General features: G+C 43.9%; 1 protein-coding gene across 1 annotated transcript in view; it reads left to right on the forward strand.

The window, feature by feature from the left end:
• Window positions 1–16,268, forward strand: part of NBAS (NBAS subunit of NRZ tethering complex) — a 678,694-nt gene that overhangs the window by 236,594 nt on the left and 425,832 nt on the right. Inside the window, 1 exon segment of the mRNA XM_044291127.1 lies at window positions 7,944–8,046. Within this exon segment, the coding sequence (XP_044147062.1) occupies window positions 7,944–8,046 (103 nt within the window).

Genomic DNA, 16,268 nt, shown 5'->3' on the forward strand with positions numbered 1-16,268 from the left:
CATTGTACATTTGAAGGCCAGATATCCTTCTGACCCAAGTGTGTGATGAAACTCAGGTCAAAGTCAAGACGCCCAGTCCATTTATTGCCGATATCAGTATTATTATGGTTGGACAGGAGCAGGTAATTGCAACACCCAATCAATAGTGTAATCTAGTAGAATGCTATCCCCTAAACAGAAAGCAAATCTTCCAAGGTTGGAAAAAGACGGATAGCATTCTGTGCTTTTAATCACAAAAAAAGGAGATAATAAATAATGAAGCAGATTGTAAGAGGCGGATAAGCTAAAAATAAGATAGCACGTTCTTCGAGGGGATTTGTTGGGTATTCCTGGTGGACAGGTGAAGTTAAGGCATAGAATTGAAAGGGTATTCTGATGTAAATGGCTAAAGTTTGCATGCTGTATAATAAAAAGGTATTCACATTTCAATATCCGTTCTTCAGTTTCCAAGATTTCCTGAATTTGGAGCTTCATTGCTTACGTCAAGAGGAGACCGTGCTATGGTTATGTGATGATTACTTAGGTGCACAGCTTGTTGCAGCACAGTCATCAGTGTTGTATCTTTAGATGATCTGAGCACCTCTGCTACCATCATATTACCAGAAATAAAAGGCAAAAAATATGTAACTCTGCGAACATAGAATTAATAAATTAATGCTATATTCACTATATAAAATGAATGTGAGACACTTAGCAGATATATCTTGATCAAAATAATTTGTGCCCATCCACCACGTCAAGGTGACCTCTTTTTAACGGGAACCTACTGTATGCAAGGACTACTTGAGGATGCGCCTATTTGATCATGAGGCATGCACCCCATCATAAATTAGGCACCTCCTCCTTCATTGTAGGAGTTTTACACCACTCTAAGATAAATTATCCCCCAGTACGATCAAATGCACTATGTATTCATTAACCCCCCATGTTAGGCTACTTTCACGTCTGTGTTTTTCCCTTCCGGCATTGAGATCTAGTAGAGGATGTCCATACCAGAGGAAAAAGCTTCAGTTTTGTCCCCATTCATTATCAATGGGGACAAAACTGAAACGATGCACCAGAATGCATTCCGTTCTGTTTGGTTGTATTCCCATGCCGGACAGAAAAAACGTTTGCAGTGTTTTTCTGTCCGGCATTGGATGCGGAGCAAGACGGATCCGGCATGAAACACAATGTAAGTCAATGGTGCTGGATCTGTTTTCTCGGACACAAAGGAGAAAGGATCCGCCACCCCTTGACTTATAATAGATTAAATGCCGCATCCGTCATGGCTGTATTAAAGATAATACAATGTTCATAACGGATTCTCGAAGTTGTATTATCTAGACGGAAGCGTTATTGCTGAGCCATGCCGGATCCTGCAAAAACGCAGATGTGAAAATAGCCAGGTTTAGGAGTTGTATCTGCACCATCTTTAGCAAGAGAAAGCTGTAACATACAGCTTGTTCCTGCCCTGCTCATTTAACCCTTTAGATATCAATAGCAACTGCGGCATCTAATTGGTGGACAGATGGACTGGGAACCCTCAATCACCCCATTACAAAAAACCCTCCCCTGCTTGACCCAATCCCAGGGTTCTGATGGGTCATTGTGGTAGCCAGAGACATAACAATGGCCTACTAGTCTGCCATGTATGGAAGCCCATTAGGTCCAGAGGCAGTGTCTAATAGGCTGTCTGTCAATAGAGTACTGTCAGGTAGAAATTATACATTGCACTTTCTAACTGTAGTACAGTCCTGATCAAAAGTTTAAGACCACTTGAAAAATGGCAAAAAAATCATATTTAGCATGGCTGGATCTTAACAAGGTTCCAAGTAGAGCTTCAACATGCAACAAGAAGAAATGGGAGTGAGACAAAACATTATTTGAGCCTTCAATTTAATGAAAATAATGAATAATCTGAAACAGGCTGTTTTTCAGCTGATCAAAAGTTTAGGACCACACCTCCAAAAAAAAAAAAAAAAAAAAAAAAAAAAAAAAAATAAACCCCCCCAAAACAGAAATCCAACTTCCAAACATGAACTCAGTAATGAGTGGCTCCGCCGTTATTGTTTATCACTTCAAAAATTTGTTTCGGCATGCTTGATGCAAGCGTTTCCATGAGGTGAGTGGGAACAATTCTCCAAGTGGTGAAGATGGCCGCACGAAGTCCATCTACTGTCTGGAACTGTTGACCATTTTTGTAAACTTCCCTTGCCATCCATCCCCAAAGGTTCTCAATTGGATTTAGATCAGGGGAACATGCAGGATGGGCCAAAAGAGTGATGTTATTCTCCTGGAAGAAGTCCCTTGTCCTGCGGGCATTGTGTACTGTAGCGTTCTCCTGTTGAAAAACCCAATCGTTACCACACAGACGAGGGCCCTCAGTCATGAGGAATGCTCTCTGCAACATCTGGACATAGCAAGCAGCCGTTTGGCGCCCCTGCACTTCCTGAAGCTCCATTGTTCCACTGAAGGAAAAAGCACCCCAGACCATTATGGTGCCCCCTCCACTGTGGTGCGTAGAAAACATCTCAGGTGGGATCTGCTTGTCATGCCAGTAAACGTTGGAAACCATCAGGACCATCAAGGTTACATTTTTTCTAATCAGAGAATAAAACTTTGTTCCACCTTTGAATGTCCCATGTTTGGTGCTCTCTTGCAAAGTCCAAACGAGCAGTTCTGTGGAGTTCAAGGTCTTTAAAGACTTTTTTTGTTTTTGAAGCCCTTCAGTCTCAGATGCCGTCTGATGGTTATGGGGCTGCAGTCAGCACCAGTAAGGGCCTTAATTTGGTTCGAGGATCGTCCAGTGTCTTGACGGACAGCCAATTGGATCCTCCAGCTCCAATGACTGTCTTACTGCATCCCACCTCAGTAGCGATGGCGCGCTGTGAGAGACACTGGTTATGCAGTTTAACAACCCGACCACGTTCAAAAAGGGAGAGTTTTTTGCCTTTGCCATCACAGCGTGCGACTACCCTCCAGAAAATGACAATGAATCCACATCTTTGCACAGATTTGGCCTTTTAAAGGCATGTGGTCCTAAAATTTGGATCAGCTGAAAAACAGTCTGTTTCAGTTTAATTGTTATTTTCAATTAATTGAATGCTCAAAAAAATGTTTTGTCTCACTCTCATTTCTTCTTGTTGCATGTTGAAGCTCTACTTGGAACCTTGTTAAGATCCAGCAATGTAAAATATGATTTTTTGCCATTTTTCAAGTGGTCTTAAACTTTTGATCAGGACTGTATATTATGTATGTGATCAAAGGATCTCAGATTAAAGTCCTTATGTGGGACTAATGAATAATGTGATATTGCAGGAACAAACAAATATAACACTGCACATATTGGTACTGCACCATCTGCAGCCACCAAAGATATAAAATTAATGTGTTATTTATACCGAGGCGAATTCTACAAAAAAAACCTAAATTATGTACAATGCTGGAACTGCTTTTTTTTTTTTTTAAGGGGTTGTGTGGGTTCATAGCTGATCACTGACATAACCCCTTCTTCACTCGTTCAGAATGAATAAGTGGAGCGTCGGAGCATTTCTTGCATTACGGAGGGCAAGGTCTGTTTTGTTAACATTCTCATACTGCTAGGCGGAGGCTTCCTCCTAGCAGTGATCCCGATGATGTCACCGGCGCTAATGGGAGGTCTGTAAACAGTCTAGGACAGCACTAAAGACCACCAATTAGTGCTGGTGACTTCACTGGCATCACTGATAGGCGGAAGCCTCCCCTGGCATTCCCATGCTAAGACCCGGTACATCATCGGAGGTAAAAAAAAAAAAAAAAAGCCTTTGCCTTGAAATGTAATTTTTATGGGAGTGCTTCCTTAATGTGCTAAAAAGTAGAGCTCTTCGTTTCTTCACAACTGTCTTTTGTGGTGGCTAAAATGGCTACGCACAATGATCACAACCATCTATTTTCATGTGGCCCCTTTTTTTGGGGGTGGGGTGGGGGGATCTTCCAACCTTCAAAGCTTTCTCCACTGAGAATTGTTTTTTCTAAGGTAGGGCTTATGTTGGTCTAGGCCTTTCAGGTAGGTCAGTAGCCCCTGCCTTTGGTAAGCATGTCTACCTAAGCTGAATGAAAGTTTGTTATTATCCATGGAATCATCGGGAAACAGGAACCTAGTCTGGACTTGTGCACTTCACCTAGTCTGGACTTGTGCACTTCACCTAGTCTGGACTTGTCCACTTCACCCAGTCTGGACTTGTCCACTTCACCCAGTCTGGACTTGTCCACTTCACCCACTCTGGACTTGTCCACTTCACCCACTCTGGGCTTGTCCACTTCACCCACTCTGGGCTTGTCCACTTCACCCACTCTGGGCTTGTCCACTTCACCCACTCTGGGCTTGTCCACTTCACCCACTCTGGGCTTGTCCACTTCACCCACTCTGGACTTGTCCACTTCACCCACTCTGGACTTGTCCACTTCACCCACTCTGGGCTTGTCCACTTCACCCACTCTGGACTTCTAGATCCTGCTTGTTCTTAGGGAAGATAATAGGCCTTTCAGGTAGGTCAGTAGCCCCTGCCTTTGGTAAGCATGTCTACCTAAGCTGAATGAAAGTTTGTTATTATCCATGGAATCATCGGGAAACAGGAACCTAGTCTGGACTTGTGCACCTCACCTAGTCTGGACTTGTCCACTTCACCTAGTCTGGACTTGTCCACTTCACCCACTTTGGACTTGTCCACTTCACCCACTCTGGACTTGTCCACTTCACCCACTCTGGACTTGTCCACTTCACCCACTCTGGGCTTGTCCACTTCACCCACTCTGGGCTTGTCCACTTCACCCACTCTGGGCTTGTCCACTTCACCCACTCTGGGCTTGTCCACTTCACCCACTTTGGGCTTGTCCACTTCACCCACTCTGGGCTTGTCCACTTCACCCACTCTGGGCTTGTCCACTTCACCCACTCTGGGCTTGTCCACTTCACCCACTCTGGGCTTGTCCACTTCACCCACTCTGGACTTGTCCACTTCACCCACTCTGGACTTCTAGATCCTGCTTGTTCTTAGGGAAGATAATAGGCCTTTCAGGTAGGTCAGTAGCCCCTGCCTTTGGTAAGCATGTCTACCTAAGCTGAATGAAAGTTTGTTATTATCCATGGAATCATCGGGAAACAGGAACCTAGTCTGGACTTGTGCACCTCACCTAGTCTGGACTTGTCCACTTCACCTAGTCTGGACTTGTCCACTTCACCCACTTTGGACTTGTCCACTTCACCCACTCTGGACTTGTCCACTTCACCCACTCTGGACTTGTCCACTTCACCCACTCTGGACTTGTCCACTTCACCCACTCTGGACTTCTAGATCCTGCTTGTTCTTGGGGCAGATAATATTGCCCAAAACATTTCAGAATTTATCCTGCTGCTTTTGTCAGCAGTCACATCATCAATAAATACAAACGAACCAGTTCCATTGGCAGCCATACATGCCCACGCCATGACACTACTGCCACCATGCTTCACTAATGAGGTGGTATGCTTAGGATCATGAGCAGTTCCTTTCCTTCTCCATACTCTTCTCTTCCATCACTCTGGTACAAGTCGGTCTTGGTCTCATCTGTCCATAGGATGTTGTTCCAGAACTGTGAAGGCTTTTTTAGATGTTGTTTGGCAAACTTTAATCTGGCCTTCCTGTTTTTGAGGCTCACCATTGGTTTACATCTTGTGGTGAACCCTCTGTATTCACTCTGGTGAAGTCTTCTCTTGATTATTGACTTTGACACACATACACCTACCTCCTGGAGAGTGTTCTTGATCTGGCCAACTGTTGTGAAGGGTGTTTTCTTCACCAGGGAAAGAATTCTTCGGTCATCCACCAGAGTTGTCTTCTGTGGTCTTCCGGGTCTTTTGGTGTTGCTGAGCTCACCGGTGCGTTCCTTCTTTTTAAGAATGTTCCAAACAGTTGTTTTGGCCACACCTAGTGTTTTTGCTATCTCTCTGATGTTTTTTTTTTCCCAGCCTAATGATGGCTTGCTTCACTGATAGTGACAGCTCTTTGGATCTCATCTTGAGAGTTGACAGCAACAGATTCCAAATGCAAATAGCACACTTGAAATTAACCCTGGACCTTTTATCTGCTCATTGTAATTGGGATAATGAGGGAATAACACACACCTGGCCATGGAACAGCTGAGAAGCCAATTGTCCCATTACTTTTGGCCCCTTAACAAGTGGGAGGCACATATGCAAACTGTTGTAATTCCTACACCGTTCACCTGTCTCGGATGTAAATACCCTCAAATTAAAGCTGACAGTCTGCAGGTAAAGCACATCTTGTTTGTTTCATTTCAAAGCCATTGTGGTGGTGTATAGAGCCAAAAATTTTAGAATTGTGTCAGTCCCAATATTTATGGACCTGACTGTATATGGCCCGGATTGCTTTCATTGGGTTTTGGAGACTACGTATTAGGTCACACAAAGGCACATGTCTCTGTTCAGCTCACCGTAACAATACACCATACTGAGGAGCTCTGATTATGTGCACTGATCCTGAACTCATTGGGGTCACATGAAGGATGTGCATGAAACAGCAGGACAAGACTCCAAGACGTGGCCAGAATCAAATAATCTTTGATCACATCTGGAATGAGTCCTCCATATTTTACTTACACTGATCTCATGTGACTGAGCATTTACACTACAACATATGGCATCTCATTATAATATACCGGGTGCTGTGCTCATCCATATTTTGTCTTGTAGTGATCAGACGTAACCTAGCAAGCAGTCTGTCTTTGGATTCCTAAATTCCGAATCTGCACAGAGCTAAGAGCAGAGAAGGGTCATGGAGACTTAGCGGTACTTCAAATCTCATTCAATCACTTCTACTGAAAATGCTGCATAAGCCGCTCAGGTGATGCCATCTTTAGTAAGGACATATGAACACAGGACATGGATTGGTCACTCACTGCCTCATTTCCTGCATGTGACCACAACAGGGCTCAGATGGGGGGGGGGGGGTCCTACCTTTTTTATTTGTATGACTACCTAAATAATTTTTGCAATGTTTTTTACATTACACCCCTGGCGCTTTTTAGTTTTTAAATATGCAGTATTTCACAAAAATAAATTATTAAAATGGCTTCTCTATAATTTAGGGTAAATGGGACAATAGTTTTCTTTGGCGTGGGATTTCTTTTTCTTTTATTTGTATTTTATTACATATATTTATTTTACTTATTTTTAAGATATTTTGGCACAAAATATGTCCCCCCAAGAAGTCATTAAAGCCCTCTCAGGGACACGGACACTGATCAGCTCTGTTCTGCCCGAGGCACCCGGCGACCACGTGATCCCCAGGTCCAGTAGAGAAAGCGACATAACTGCTCATTGAACTCTATTGACTGAAGAAAGGCATAGGTGCTTCTCGACCAGCTCCTACTGGATTCCAGAAGCTTTAATCCCACGCTGTACATGGACGGCACTTGCTTGTTATGGAGTTTAATGATCTGAATATATGTTTTCCCTTGACAGCGTATCCTTTCTCAGGGGGTATGTGCTTTCTGCTTCAGCTTTCTCCCTTTTAGACGTCAAGGGGCATGTCCTTTCTGTTGCAGCTCCCTCTTTGTAACTTTTCCAGCTTCATGATCCTGCTGGTGGCAGTTGAAGGCTGAAACTGAGCATGTCCGACCACCTCAGCGAGGTGGACAGAGAAATAAAGAAAAGGACAGCATGTGGTGCTGTGCAGATCAGTGGCTGCACAAAATTTTTTAATGCATTAAATGACAAAAGTATTCAGATCCAGGTGCTAGTTTGAAAAATAAAGAATATTTTTTTGTGGAGCAACTTCTTTAAAAATCTGCATCTAAAAACCTGACATACTGTATAGCCCAAGGTAAAATAAAGGAAAAGTCAAGTATATTGTATTGTGTTCCACCATTTTCCTTGTATATTTGGCTCATTGCTCTGTTTTGCACTTTTGTTCCCTTTTTAGGCAACCTCCGGTCAGTGAGAGTCATTGGAAAGGGCTTCTCCAGGATCTTCTGGACATGCAGCAGAACGTGTACACGTGTCTGAACGCAGACGTCTGCTATGAGGTAAGACTGATTTGAACCCCATTGTGCACTTTTTACTGATAAAGCAAAAAACAAAACAAAACAAAAAACAGAATAAGGCTACTTTCACATTTGCATTTGGGGCTCCGCTTGTGAGTTCCGTTTGAATGCTCTCACAAGCGGCCCCGAACGAATTTTTTTTTTTTGTTTGTTTTTTTTGTTCATGGTAATGCAAACGGATCCGTTCTGAACGGATCTAAGCGTTTGTATTATAGGTGCAGATCCGTCTGTGCAGATACCAGACGGATCCGCACCTAACGCAAGTGTGAAAGTAGCCTTACATCTACATTGCTGGAGCCCATGGAGGATCCACATCTTATTTTCCTGATTCCCATCCAGTAACTGTTTCTTTGAATACAGGGAATTTTTCCCGCTCAGTGGTTAGCACTGGTGCCTTGCAGAACTGGGGTCTTAGGTCTAAATCCAAACAAGGACATCTGCATGGAGTTTGTATGTTCTACCCATGTTTGCGTTGGTTTCCTCCGGGTACTCTGGTCTCCCCCAACACTCCAAGCACTAGTAATAGGGAACTTAGATTGTGAGCCCCATTGGCGACGGCAATTGATGTTGAGGTCTGTAACGTGATGCGGAATATGTCAGCGCTATATAAGTGAGGAACGTAAATTAAGAAATAAAATAAATTATCGAACAGCATACGGTGTTCATAGGAACCCTCGTTCACGATAATTGTCCTGTATAGTCAACCAGCCGATGAACGAGCATACACTTGTTCATCAGGATGAAAGATGTATGATCATCGGCCGCACATCTAAATACGTTGTTTCTCCCCCATTCACTTTGCAGCGGCCTGTGTGGTAAGCCGGTGCAACACACGGCGATCTACATATTTATCATTGATCGCTTTGCGCCCTGCTTGAACGTTGACCAATGTAATAGGACCCTTACTTCTCCACAGGTCTGGAGCACTTTCTTTGGAGAGCTGGGAAACCTAGAGACTAGAACTCTAACCAACCATAATTCCTTTTCCTGCAATGACAAGTTACAATAAAGTGGAAGTTCCATTCATAGTCCATTTCATGTCCAAAAATTGATGGAGATCCAAAATTCTGAACTACTTCATTGCTTAAAGGGGTTGTCTGAAAGTTTTTAAAATTATCCGTGTAGCAGATAAAACAAACGGAAAAGCTTTGCTCACCTAGAGCAAAGCCTTTAAGTGTAATGGCAACACCCCCATTGCTCCTAAAGACTAATTTGCATATCTAAATTTTTCTCAGCAACGTGGGCACATATGAACATGGGACCAACACAGACATCTTCAGCTGCCAAGCGCACATGTAACAGGTCAGCCAGTGTCATGGGGACAAATCTGCTGACAGATGCCCTTTTGATGGGCTGCAGGCAGGTAGACGGACCTGTGGGAACTATAAAGAGGCCACAGCGCAGCCTCATGCAGCTGATCAATTCGGGGTGCCAAGAGTCGGACCCCAGTGATGTGATATTGATGACTTATCCAGTCTGATTGTAGGATGATGTGTTTTTGGAATTTTAGACTACATTTTGTGAGTTTAGTAGGCACTTATTAGCGGAGGAGCTCGTCGGCTGCTCTCCTGCCTGGTGTCATCAGCCAGACGTGTGGAAAGCCATTATGTAAAGCAGATTGAACGTGTCTGGAAAATGAATAACTGGAAGATAACATTGTCTTAGATGAATGCAGCCAGATTCATCTCTAAGCCGGCTACTTAAACCATAGGACATAATTGGTGAGCGGTCAACTTTAATGAGCAGAACAGGTTGACAAGTTGAGCTTGAAGTGTGAATCCTCTGTTCTCTGCAAATGTCAGTGTCAGCGCTGGAGAATATATATTTTTTATTTTTTTTTTACTTTTTTTTTGTGTCTGTTTCGCATCGTGTGGTTTCCCCTGATCTCTTTTTGGTACAAGTTCTCCCTGAGTGGAGATGACTTCCTCGCTCTGCCATCTGTGCGTTTCCCTTGATAAAATGCATGACACTAGTTTTACCCTTAGGCGCTCAGACTTTCCTGTCGCTTAATGGAGACAGCGCACAATTTTTACAACCTATTAGATGAAATTAAGAACAGCATTGGAGACGTAAGCACTTCTTACAAGCCAGCATCGTGTAATATAATTGGTTTTAGAATTATCTGTGTCAGGCATTTGATATGGTTCCATTTTGTAAATGGTTAGAGCTGGGTTTGTTCTTCTATTTCCCGCAGTCTCTTTCGCACTATTACAATGTTTCCATTAATCACGTACAAAAACGTCATACGCTTACGGGCAACTAATTGATGTTCACGCCTTCCGCACCTTAAGCGCAGACCATCGGATGTCGTGCATCCCCTCCCCCAACAGTTTCTCCATTGTGGCACTAGTTTTATAGCATGCAACGATAATTGGTATAAGGCCTATGATGATGATCAGTTGTGTTTGGTATTGGTTTAACTACAATGACCCACTGAATCCAGACAAAAAGGGAATTTATTAAAGGGATTCTTCAGAACTGCAATATAGATGTCCTATCCTCGGGATAGGTTATCAGTATCTGATTGGTAAGGGTATGACTTCCGACAGACCCACAGATCTGGAGCTCTGTTGTGTTCTTCAGCCTCCCCACAGATATTGAGGACCTATCCTGAAGATAGGTCATCAATATTCATGGGCAGACAACCTCTTTAACTTTACTATGTATTTATTTTCCAGTTAGCAGTACATGGTTCTGATCAACCCATCCACTTTATTGCTGTCACTAATGAGTCCGCAATTTGCGGAACGGCTGTGGACCCATTCATTCCAATGGGGCCGCAAAAGATGTGTGTGCTGTACGTGAAAGGTGTGCTGTACACATCCGTAGTTTCAATCCTCGCCATCGCAAAAAAACAGACCATGTCCTATTATTGTCCGCAATTGTGGGTAAAAATAGGCATTTCCTATGATAGCAGCGGCATATGCGGATCTGCAAAACACTACGGTCGTGTGAATGCAGCCTAATCTTGTTTAAAAGCTGCTGAATTACAGGGGTCAAGAGACAACGGTGCCGAGCACCAAGGCAAAACCATGGTGAGGAAACTGAGGTCAGGGCAGGCAGTGTACGAGAAATTCAGAAGTCCAAAGATCAGGGTGGGCGGCAGAGAGTCAGAACAAGGAACAGGTGAAAGGCAAAGGGGGAATCAGGCAGCGAAGGGGCAAACGCTCAAACAGAAGTCAATTGGCAGACAAACAGGACTATAACACCTTTGCAGGAAACTAGCTAACTAGAACTTCATGCTCAAGCGCCTTCCTTCAGGTGTTGGTACCTCATGTACCCCAGAAAAATCTATGGTAGGCTGGGACAGATGAGGGTGTGTGCACCCTCTTTCCGCCATACACCCTAATCTGTACCAGCCTACCCTACGGGTGGAAGAAGAAACAGCAGAAATGAGTGGGCCACCGCCTGTGTGGAGTGGACGAGCAAAACTAAGGTCACGTGGATTCTTTAAATCTGATTCATTCTGTTGCTACTGTAAAATGCTTCAGATTTGCCACATCCAAATCCGCAGCATACCCGTCCCATGTGGATGCACCCCCAGGAAGAAGAAAACTAGAGCTGAGCTTATAAGACCATTACTGCGCACGAGGATTCAGCGCAATTTTTTGGCTTGAGTTTATATAAACTGTGTGTGTGTGTGTATATATATATATATATATATATATATATATACACACACACACACATTTTTTATTTTTATTTTTTAAAATCTTTAGGTTTAGTCTTTATTGCTTGTATTAAACGAACACATTTTTGCCTTTCTTTGTATAAGAATACAATGTGTTCAAACCAATATTAAAAACAAAAGGACACTGGTGAGCTTTCGGAAGTCCTTATGGCAGTGCAAGCAGCCCGTGTGCCGAAGGAAAGGTGTGACAGTATGCTTTCAGAACTCTGCAGCAGATGTGCCCTAGTCTGTAGTAAATAGTATTTTATCACTGCAACGTTCCCATGCCGTGTGCTCATCAGAGAGTGGAGGGGCGGTAGCAGCGCGCGGCTGGGACATGCCCCTGTTTCTGATCTCATGCACAATCTCCCCACCATTCCTTTAATACAATACATCAGCGCTCCGTGTTCAGAGTCGGAGATAACCTTCCAAGCTGTTTGTAAAATGTTGATATTAAGACGGAATCGAATTTGCGTCGATGCACGCTGTTTATTTGCATGTTCACTTTAATCAGCCGAGCGCACAAAGCCCGAACGCGAGCCCGCGAGTGGCATAATTTACTTAGAAAGCTTGACATCTGTTAAAAGTTGAAAATGATTTGAAGCTTTTTATTACAGTTTACCGATTTAGCTGGATACGACTGCCAATCTCCTCTTCTCCCGGGAGAACCTCTGAAAGCACATTATAAAAACCACGTAGAAATCTTTCTGAAAAGGCATGAGGGAGTTATAACAAAGAGCCGGAACGTGTCAATTTTCTTCAGTAATAGGAAAAAGAAAATCTGAAAACATTCAGCCCCCCCCCCCCCCCCCTGAATTTCATAAAAAAAAAAAAAAAAACGGCCTTCGTAAATTTAAATATTTGCATTTTTTATTTTGATATTGTTAGGAACTGATGGGGGGTTGTATAATAGTATTTTTTTGATAAAACATAGATTGAACAGTTGCAGCTTTTTTGCGCACCTGACCTGGACACAATGTCAGCTATGTGATTGAAACCTATGGTAGGATGAGGGTGTCGCTTCTGCTTCGGCTCAGTTTTAATTTTCTGCATGTAGAATTGCTTTTGCCTAATGTCTACCAGTTGTTATTCAGCTGCTTGCATGGGCTAGGAAAAGATATCGTACTCCCCCCTGCCCTGGTCCATCTTCTCCATGTCAGGTAGAGAGGCCTGGGTGTCCAGCCCTGAACGGCCCCGTACTTCAGGACCCTGGATATGGACACCACTTGATTTTGAGGTCCGCTATTCTGTGCTGAATTTCATAATATACACTGACGAGCAAAAGGGTAACAATGTTTAGAACTTTTGACTTTCAGGCTCCATATCTCACCATCTGCTACTGCTTTTAGCGTGAGACTACCATCATTTTATAGACAGTCATCTTGGCTATCTCATACATAAATTGGACTTGCAACCATTTAGCATATGATTAGTTATAGGGATCGACCGATTATCGGTTTTACCGATATTATCGGCCGATATTGAGGATTTTGACTGTTATCGGTATCGGCATTTATTTTGCCGATATTCCGATAACTTATGGGGAACACAGATCGCGCTGCTCTCAGCGCTCTCCGTGTTCCCTCAGCAGCAGCACAGGGGAGAAGGAAGCAGTGTCTCCTCCCCCTGTGCTGCTGCTGCCGCTGCCGCCAATGAGAGGAGGGAGGACAAGAGGAGGGGAGGGGCTGTGGCCACTGCACCACCAATGAAGAGAAATCTCTCATTCATTCAAATTGAACAGGAGACGGGAGCTGCAGGATCACATAGCCGGCTCCCGACCTCTATGAGCTGTAGCTGCGATCTGCGGTAGTTAACCCCTCAGGTGCCGCGGATCGCAGCTACTGCTCATAGAGGTCGGGAGCCGGCTGTGATTCTGCAGCCAGCTCCCGCCTCCTGTATATGAATAAATGAGAGATTTATGTTCATTGGTGGCGAAGTGTGCCCCCCCAAGCCCCCCAGTATTAATCATTGGAGGCGCAGTGTGCCCCCCAGTATTAAAAACATGGGTGGCGCAGTGCGCCCCCCACCCCCACATTAAAAACATTGGTGGCGTAGTGCGCCCCCCACCCCCCACATTAAAAACATTGGTGTATTATCATTGGTGGCAGTGGCCACAGAATCCCCTCTCCCCTGCTCCTCCGATCGGAGCCTCAGCAGTGTAATCCTGGAGCTCCGATCGGTTACCATGGCAGCCAGGACGCTATTGAAGCACTGGATGCCATGGTAAGCTCCATGCTGCTGTGTGCACAAAGCACAGGACAGCAGGGACAGTGTGAGCTCCTATTCACCCTGATGGAGATCTATCAGGGTGAATAGGACAAGGGTTCTAGTCCCTAAGGGGGCTAAAAGTTAGTAAAAAAAAGTTTAAAAAATAAGAATAAAACACCAAAATATTAAGTATAAATGAAAAAGAAAGATTTACAAAAAAAAACAACTACACTAACAATAAACATTAATTTTCAGCAGATTTGTGTAGGAATTTTTTCTTTTTATTTTCAAAAATGAAAATTCCCAGAATATCGGTATAAATTATCGGCTATCGGCCTGAAAGTTCACAAATTATAGGTATCGGCCCTAAAAAATCAATATCGGTCGATCCCTAATTAGTTATACAGATTCTTGTCGTGTAACTGCATTGTTACTGTTCTCCTAAAATTCAAAATTTTAATTTTTTTGTATTTTGTAAATCCACCTTTGGCTTTCAACACTGCCTGAATCCTTCTGGGCACGCACTCAATCAGATTCAAACATGTCTCGACCGAAATCTGTTCCTAGGTCTCTTCTACACATCCCAATGTTGGTGTATACTGGTGAACTCACTTGGGTACAAATACAGCTTTTTCTTCAACTTTACCCACAAGTGTTCGATTCAGCTGGGGTCTGGGGACTGTGGGGGCCAAGCCAGCACCTCTACATCATTGTCATTGAACCATTTCCTGGCCAATCTCAACGAGTTGCAAGTCTAATTTATGTATAAGATAGCCAAGATGATTGTCTATAAAATGGTGGTAGTCTCAGGTTTAAATCTGTAGTGGATGGTGAGATATGGAGCCAGAAAGTCAAAACTTCAAAACACTGTTCCCCTTTTGTTCGTCGGTACCTTACTACATATAGAGTTGCGATAAACACCCCCAATTGGGCAGAATGATGGCTGTACGGGGGATTTGGTGATCATTAACGGAAAATGAACTACAGATGTGTCCACCTTCACCTAAGCTCTGATTTGAATAATAGAACATGGATATTGGTGCCCTATTATTAGGATAGGTCATCAGTATAATGTAGTTGGTGATCCGACACCTGGCACTCCTACAGGTCAGCTGCTAGCTGGAGCCGCGGCCACCGGAACTAACGCAGTTTATGAAGCCAGAAGCAGACAGCTCTATACACCGTGTAGTGGCCGCACTGGGTTACTGCATCTCTGCTCCCATTTACTAGAATGTGGGTTGGGGTGCCATGACCCAACATTCTTTTTAACTTCTGTAACATAATGATGGGTGACTGTTCTGCAACTGTTGTACAGACGTATGGACCACCTGCAGCCAGGGGGGTAGTAGCAATCACTAATACAGCTCCAAACCTGAACGGAATATTAAATGGGTTCTCTGGGATTTTTATACTAATGGCTTATCCTCATCAATATCTGATCAGTGGGGGTCCCTACTCCCGGCACCCCCGCCGATCAGCTGTACAAAGAGGCCACGGTGCTCAGCGAGTGCTTTGGCCTCTTTCTAGGCCTGTAATGTCACATTCATCCATCACCTGGCCTCCCCGCAGCTCAGTCCCATTCACATCAATATGGGTGAGCTGCAATACCAATACGATATAATGGATGGATCTGTGCTCGGTAAACTACGAGGAGGCCATGATGCTCTCCAGAGCTCTTCCTCAAGCAGATGACCTGCAGGGGTGCTGGGAGTTAGACTCCTGACGACCTCATGTTGATTATCTATCCTGAGGCTAGGCCATCCATTTGAAAATCCTGGAGAACCCTTTTAAGTTTTATATGCATATCCGTCATGAACTCCATTGAAAGTCAGCGGGGGACGGATCCGTTTTCTATTGTGGCAGATTGTGTCAGAGAAAACGGATCCGTCCCCATTGACTTGCATTTGGGGTCCCCATGCCAGATCAGTCTTGCTCTGCATCCCAGGACGGAAAGCAAACTACAACTTGTTGCTGTTTGCTCTCCGGTCTGGGAACGCAACAAAACGGAATGGAATGTATTTTGTAACATTCCGTTCTGTCCAGTTCAGTTTTGTCCCCATTGACAATGAATGGGGACAAAACGGAAGCTTTTTTTTTTTCCGGTATTGAGCCCCTATGACGGATCTAAATACCAGAAAACTAAAACGCTATTGTGAAAGTAGCGTTACTGTGCCTGCTTATGGAAGAGAGGTACTGTAAGTGGTCACCTCTTGTTTGCTTTAAAGGGATCGTTCAAGGTTTTAAGATTAAAGGGAACCTGTCACCGGGATTTTGTGTATAGAGCTGAGGACATGGGTTGCTAGATGGCCGCTAGCACATCCGCAAT

Source organism: Bufo gargarizans, chromosome 4 (genome assembly GCF_014858855.1).
Source record: "Bufo gargarizans isolate SCDJY-AF-19 chromosome 4, ASM1485885v1, whole genome shotgun sequence".
NCBI classification, from domain to species: Eukaryota; Metazoa; Chordata; class Amphibia; order Anura; family Bufonidae; genus Bufo; species Bufo gargarizans.